At 34.8% G+C, this 8106-nt stretch overlaps 1 protein-coding gene across 1 annotated transcript in view; it reads right to left on the bottom strand.

The window, feature by feature from the left end:
- The window catches only part of LOC117180606, a 32460-nt gene that overhangs the window by 19877 nt on the left and 4477 nt on the right, over positions 1 to 8106 (bottom strand). The window contains exons 5-6 of the mRNA XM_033373097.1: positions 3961 to 4302; positions 652 to 807 (exon numbers count right to left, since the gene is read on the bottom strand). Coding sequence (XP_033228988.1) covers positions 652 to 807; positions 3961 to 4302 — 498 coding nt within the window. The remainder of the gene's footprint in view (positions 1 to 651; positions 808 to 3960; positions 4303 to 8106) is intronic.

Raw genomic sequence — 8106 nt, 5'->3', positions numbered from 1 at the left:
GCGCGCGCAACTCAGTCATTTACAGCGTCTCCTACTATATTCACACGGACATAGCCCTGTCATAGAATTGGACCACATCTCGTTTCAGATCTGGGATCACTGCACGCAAGGATGCTTTTCAGGCTATTAACGAGTGAAAACTTGGCACATCCAAGAGCGCCGATGATAAAGACGATCAGTTTAACAGAATATTCCGGGTACAATCGTTGCAACTCCCTTATAAGGTCTCTATACCTCTCTTTCTTTTCATTCTCCTTGGCTATGATGTTTTTGTCAGTGGTGCCGAAAATTCGATAACGAACATGACTCGCTTCTCGAACTCAAGAACAAACGTCTGGCCTCGAGTGTGCAACAGAAACAATTGTCGAGAATATAAAGTTCCAGTATATGAGGCACTTCCCATTCTCAACAATTGACTCGATTTCCCCAGGAGCATTTAGAGGAGCGATATTGAAGTTAATGCCGTAAGAGTGACAGAGATAATAATAAAGCACTCTTAGTGACGCATTGTGCCTTTGGATGTAGGTCGTTCCCGCATGAGTTGGACAACTAGATAGTATGTGAGCTAAATGCTCGGGGTGTGCATGGGCACGCCGTGAAGCTATCAATGGGAATATCTTCACGGAGAGAGAAATTGGCCTTCTAGCTTACCAGCCCCATGCGCCATGGCAGCACTATCGGATTAGTGGTCCCACTGTCTCTCACTGAAAGCATGGGGGCACCAGTGTTGGAACTTGGAGAAACAACGAATGTTGGACTCCAGGCTTCCAACTCGGAGTAACTCTCAATTCCGACCGGTGCTGGCACCTATACTTATATTACTTATGCTCGGATCATGACCGCTCCGCATTAATCTTTCATTCTTCCGTACCAGACTTCAATCCGGGTGATTTAAGGAAAGCCAACGTTAGCTCACACGACATTGACTGATCCCCCACATTTCTGTGGAAGATACCGTGCATCTTCTTATCGAAGAGCTGTTCACGAAAGTTTTTCTCTTGTCCTTTCTTAATCCGGGCTTTCAGGAGTGAGTACTCTAGATAGATAAGATTTCATGCATTTTGCTCACCTCTAGTATTGAAGTTAAGTCCGAGTGTTTCAGCAGCCTCCCCCGTTGCTTTGTACAGAAACGCTCCTTTGCCCACTTCTTCGTGATTCCTGACCATTTTAAAAAGAGGGTCTCTTCCATTTGCGACTGTATGTGATGTACCCAGAATAATCCTGTTGTGAAGACATTCAAGACACGAATGTGTCGTATAGCACTTCTATCAACGAGCTCAGGATATTTAGGTATGCCATTAAGTTTTCATCGCTTTAAATAAACCTTAGCCCATTTGGCCAACCTAAATTCATTTCCAATTTCCTTAGTATATCGTTTGACAATCCCTAGAGCTAGATGTAGTTGCTCTTTGTTTTTAGCATAGATCTTAAGATCGTCCATGTACAATACATGAGTGTCCTTGTACTTTCGATCTGCAGGTTTGCCGCACAAGTACTCGTCGGAATGGCGAAGTGCTAGAGATAGTGACAATAATGTAAGGCAAAAGAGAAGTGGGCTCATGGTGTCGCCCTGAAAGACACCTTTCTGGAAGGTGACCTTGTTAGTTGTCACACGATTTTTTCCAGATAAGAAAGTAAATCTGTTTTTCCAAAGCGGCATCAATCTCTCTATGCACCTAACGATTTGCGGATGAACCTTTAAGCTTTCCAGAAGACAGATAACAAATCTATGGAAGGTCGAATCGAAATCTTTCCGATAATCAATCCAGCTCATCGATAGGTCACGCTGGTAGAATGCTGCATCTTTCCAGACACATCTATCGATGAGCAGGTTCTCCCGACATCCAGATACGCCTTTATTTGAGCCTCGTTGTTCATACATTTCTTGCCACACAGGTTTAATTGCCCGAACAATCCTATCATTTAAGATAGCTGTGAATATCTTATACAGTGTGTGCAGACAAGTGATTGGCCTGTAATTCTTCGGGTCAGCTAAGTTGCCTATTTTCGACAGGAGTTGTGCGCCCTTCCACCAACCACTCCGGAATCGGCTCTTCCGAATTTAAATATAAGGTGAAAATACGGGACTAATCCTGCTGGATTGAAGGAAACTTCTTCCATCAGAAGGTTTTGATACAATCTGGTCCCGGAATAGTTCTTCATCCCTCTTAATACTTTTTTCACCTCCTCGGTAGTGATGGGTGGGCATTCTTCATCAGGTATTACGACGGCATCACGCAGCTCCTTGAAGCTATTTATTTTTTCTGAGTCTTCGTCCAGTCTATGCTGCACTTTGTAAACTTCTCTCCAAAATACTTTGACCTCCTCTGGTTTGGGCGGGTGGTCGACAGTAACTGGAGGGTCTTAGCGGAGTCGAGATGGATCCGAGAGAAAGTGTTGATTTTCTTTGACCCACCTCTTCCTCCGCTCTTAGCGTCAGATAAAATCCGTATTCTCTCAACAATATGCTGCCTGATGATTAGCAGCTTTGACTTCTTAAGTGTGTGATAACGGGTCCAGAGTTCGCACGCGTACTTTCGAACCTTAGCGGTAAACTTCCTGCCAGATGTGATGTAGTTAATCACACACTGAATGTGGGACGCGTACTGTCTTGCCCAGCCTATCTTTATGGCAAATTGATGCAATCGTCTTTTGGTCATATGATCAACCGTTGGTCTTGTTTTACGGTTCGCATCGGCCAAAGCTCTCGCTGCATTATACAAAAAATAATTGATAGCCCAGAGATCGGATTGTTCGGGAAAATGTCCACGAAGCTCGTCATCCATTTCAGCATGGTTTCGCAGACGTTGCTGTGAAAAGGGCGATAGCTCCAGGTGTTTCTCGCACCACAGAGCATGCAGTCGTGCCATGTAACCTCGTTCAAGGACCCACACTCGCATCGTAGCACTCTAGCAAGTCGTGATTCAGTCGCTCCGTCCACCTAAAGGTCCCGAGATTCCTCCGATGCATCGCATTGAATCCATTTTCATTGGCTCCCCCAGCTCTAAAGTGGTCGGCATTGTTAGCCGACCCATTGTTGGGTGCCCTGCGCGTTCTGTTGTTTTGAATCGCACTTACTACAACTATGTTTGGCGTTGTAATTGTTGTTCTGACGAGAAGCTAGGGAAAGGGGTTCGCCCATCCTTGTAGAGCCCCGCATGCAAGGATAAGGCTGCGTACTCTGAAAGGTCGCCCAGTATCCCAGAGTCACCGTTCTAGACACCTCACCCCGGTGCCATTCAGCTTTCGGCACGGTTTTCATACCTCCGCTTGCGGGATAATTTCTACGGGAACACCCCTGGACAACTGTCCGCGTCTATCTTACTCTTATTTACATTGACGGCTGAAGAAAGGATTATTTTGATTTTTATAAAATCTACTTATTAATATTTTAGAAAGTTAAAAATCTTGGAAAATACATTGGAATATTTCAAAAATAACTTCAAATCTTTGAAATATTTAGAAATGTTGGAAATTCCCTAAAATCTCTTTAAATTTTTTAAAATATCCTACAATCTTATAAATCCTATATGAAATCTTTCCAAATCTTCCGACATTTAAGAAAATTCTTTAAAACAGCATGTTATTTTTCAAATCCCGTGGAACCCCTTGAAATATTAAATATTATTAATTATTGTGAAATTCTATGATTATCATAGAAATATTATAAAAAATGTTTAGAAATGATCGATATATATTGAAATTCCATAAAATTTCTTCAAATTTTTGTGAAGTCCCTTGGAATAATTGAAAATATACCATACAATCTTTTAAATCCGATGAGATCCTTTGAAATCTTTATAAAATTGTTAAATACTTTGCGATCCCATGCAATTTGTTTAAATTTCTTGAAATCATTGAAATAATATTAAATTCTAGTGATTCTGGTAATTTTTTGTTTATTATATTGTACCTAATAAGAAGAGTTATATAATGAAATTTTATTGTATTTAAAATTCATGTTTCCATGGTGTCTAGAATCCAATCCATGAAATAAGAAACTCTCGTATAGACACTAGGCACTCCTCGAGAACCGCAATTTCCAAGCCCAAAACTGACGACTCCATATTGAATAAATCTCATGTCATTTTTGTAAATTCCAGGACTTTGGAGAGGACCTCCACTGTCACCTGAGCAAGAGTCGTGACCCTTTTCACCACCTGCGCAAATTTGCTTGTATCCTATATCAAGAGGTCCGTAAATTTTTGCACATTCTTCAATTGAAATTGGTAAAAGGTGAACCAGAAGCAGATCCTGACTTCGCATGCCCATTTCTGTTGCACCCCATCCAGTTAATGTCATCTTTAATAAAATATAAAGGTAGTTTTTTTAAATTTACACTATAGGCTGATAAACAAGAAAAGCTTTTTCTACAATGGCACCTCTACAATTTATTCTCTTTATTGTCAACATTTCCTCCCATTCTTAGCAGGATTCCACAAAAAAAATTGAGGGTAAGAAAACATTGTAGGTAATCGGTCAAGCAAGGTAAACGCCAGGTAGACCCACAAATTAAGGTAAACTTTCCGTGATGAATCGCAAACATCTTCGGCGGACTCTGCTAGAGGCAGCACGCTACATACCTGTGCATACCTGCTATTGGTCATCGCCCAACTCGCATTGACACCTGCTTAAGTGTACCCCCATCATTGCTACCCCTTACTTGCTTTTACCCTGGTATATCTCGCGTCGGATTAACGGCGGACATACCTGAGAACATTGCAAACTTCGCATATTTTACCATTTTTAATATTTTAAAAGTACGATCTGATTGAAATTTTTGATGTATCAATCTGCAATCATTTGTCTGGGAACATCTTCTAAAATTAAAAATTATTGTACTATCAATGCTTTTAATTTGAAATATCTTACACATCATTCACTTTTTTAACGTTTTCATTTCTAAATATATTAACCTTATGAATTTGAATTTTAAAATATTGTAATAGGCTGATTTAATGTACATGTTAATATAAGAATGACGTTTAATCACAAAAATAATTTAAAAGATAAGAATAACCATTATTGTAAATAGTTTTTGTAACCAAATATTTTAATTTTACTTATTTTCAGTGTTGTAATTAATTTTTTTAACCGTTAACTTTTCAATCATTGCAAATCTTGCTAAAAAATATATCTTTAATAATAATCAGTAAAATATAATAATATAGATGTTTTTTTTTATATGAATTTTAATCAAATTCATTTTTTCTTTTTCAGTCTTTCAAAAAGCTTGAAAAGTTTCAAAATTTGATTTCAAATCTTCAACAACCTAAATTTTGTGTAAAATTTTATGGAATCTTTTTAAATTTATCATAATTTTTTTAATTCTTTTGAAACTTCTAAACAATATTTTTTATGTCATGCGAGTTGTCTCTCAAACTTTCAATAAATATTACAAAATTAAAATAATGCGTTAAAATCTTCTGGATTATTTTCTGACAATTTTGGAAATCTTTTTAAATGTACCCTTAAAATCAATTAACAAAAAACAAAGAATAATTTTTAATTTTCCAATTTAAAAATAAATATCGGTAAACTACAAAATAAAAAATTCTAACTTTCATAAATTGTACAGATCAAAATTTAAAAAAATCAACGCTATAATTTTCAATGCTCTAATTTGAACAATGAATCAACTAATTGATTTTTCTTTTAATTATGTAATTTTAAGCAATTTCAGTGAAAAACATTAAAACTTGGTAGATTACAATTTTTTTTAATCAACACATTTTAAACTAGAAATTAAATTCTTTTTATTTTAAAATGTCAAAAGTTAATAATTGTTTAATTGTTATTTATACATAAAAATTTGTTTTGAAATCTTGTTAAATATTTCTTAAAATGAGTTTTTAAAAAGAAAAATCGTTAATATTTTTTACAGGAATCTTAAGTATATTTTGTTATTATGTGAAGATCTTAAAAGATCATTTAAAACCGTTAAAACCTTATTTAAAGATTTTCAAAAACATATATTTTGTTAAAAAAATTTTTTAATCAATCCAAATTTTAAATTATTTTTAATCTCTTCAAAACTTCTAAATATCTTTTAACCTAATCGAATTTTTTCAAAAATAATAATGGTTCTTTATTAATACTTCCAAATTTGTTTTTATTTTAAACTCTTTTTAAGTATTTTGTAAAAAAATAAGTTCTAAAACAAAAATATAATTGAAAATTTACCCCGAAATCTTAAGAAAATGTTTTCATTATCTTCAAACATTAAAAATCTTTAATCTTTAATCAATCCTGCAAAATACAAAGTAATTTCTTATAAATGTCTAATTTTTGTTTAAAATGTTGAAAATTTCTTGCGAAATCTTCTTAAATATTCTCTTGAAATTAATTTTCTAAAATAAAAAAACCATTTTTAATTTTCATAGGAATATTAATTAATTTTTCGTATTTAATTTTATTTTTAATTATTTGGAATCGTTTCAACTTTTGAATTATTTTTGAAATTCTTTCAAAACTTCTGAATATCGTTTAAAATGATTAGACTTTTTCCTACCATTTTTAATAAAACCTGCCACATTTTTTAAATTGCCCGAAAATCTTCCAGATTATTTTTTCTTTACAATTTTGGAAATCTTTTTAAATCTTTACAAAAATACTTTTAGGACTAATGACGGGGTTTATACTAAATATTCCAACTTTTTACTCGGAAATAAGAATTCCCAATAAAAATGTAAATTTTTAGTTCAAGCAAATAGTTTAATTTTTCACCAACTAGTTGAATATAAATATTTATTTGAAGTTTCCACCAAGAAGAATAATCTTCTACCAAGCGCAAACATAAATAATATAGTTGAGTTTTAAGTTTAAAAATTAATTTTTCAAAAAAAAAAAACGACTTTTAAACTAAAAATGTTTAAATTTGTAACCAAATCAATTTTTAACTACAAAATTGAATTTTTATCTGAGAAGAAAATATCAACTTTTTACTAAAAAAATGAGTTTTCCAACTAAAAAGAATAATATTACAAAAATAAAGTTGAACTTTTAACCCAGAAAAATGCAATTTGTACCAAACTAGATGAGTTTTGAAATTAAACAGACAAATTAAGAAGAAAATAGTTCAATTTTTATAGAAAAAAAATTCAGTTTGACTTTTTAACATCAAAGTATAAGTTTAAAAAAGCGGTAAATCTATAAATGCACTTGAATTTACTACCTGGAGAGACGAACAATTTTCATTTTTATCAAAGATTTTTTGTAATCTTTCAATTTTAGTATAATAAACTCCATGGTTAAAGTGAAACCAAAAGGAAGAACAGCTTAATTTTATTTGGGGGAATCCGGAAAATGAAATTTACGATTTCTGTTTACAATGTCCCGTTTAAATCTTAGGTACGACAGCCTTCTAAGACAGTGGTCGGCAAACTTTTTGCTTCATTTTCAGGTATGGTCAGGCTCCACCCGACTTAATTTTTTCTACTACTTTTCGGTCTATTCATGTACCTTAATGTGAGTGAGCTTACTCCAGCAAGGGTATTTTGTCCACAGGCATGTCAAAGTAAGGCAATTTTAAAACTTTTAATTTTTTAATCAGCGATTTGAAAATAGCATTATCAGCATCTACGAATTTTTCCGATTCCAATGATGTATTACTTGCCTAGAAAAGTTAAAAATTTAAAGGAGTTTATAATCAAGAAACATCAGATTGACAGTCAATTTAATACTAAATACTTCTCAAATTTTCAACCTTTATAGACAAATTACATGTCTTTGGAATCGGAACAATACATAGATGCCAAATATATTACTTTTAAGTGACTGATCGCAAAATTACGAATTTTTTAATCTCACATTTTTTCCCATTATATAACAAAGGACCCCTGAGGAAAGGGATGATCTGGCCAAGCACGCAGGTACTGCCCTGAGAGTAGGTCACAGGGCAGCCAGGGCAGGCTACCCTGCCCAGGGCAAGAGCGTGTCGACCACTGTTCTAAGATATAATCCCAGGGGAGCCTTCCAGTGGGAGGGCAGATGACAATTCCGCCACAGCTACCTGTGTACCGTTCCCCCACTACGCGGCGTCTACTGACCCTGTCGAGCTGCTGCCAGTGAGCTTGGTCAGCGAGGAGCATTTGTTCCTAATGAGGC

Source organism: Belonocnema kinseyi, chromosome 9, assembly GCF_010883055.1.
Source record: "Belonocnema kinseyi isolate 2016_QV_RU_SX_M_011 chromosome 9, B_treatae_v1, whole genome shotgun sequence".
In the NCBI taxonomy this organism is placed as follows: domain Eukaryota; kingdom Metazoa; phylum Arthropoda; class Insecta; order Hymenoptera; family Cynipidae; genus Belonocnema; species Belonocnema kinseyi.
Note: the sequence above shows the minus strand (reverse complement) of the source record. Positions and strands in the feature narration are given on the sequence as shown.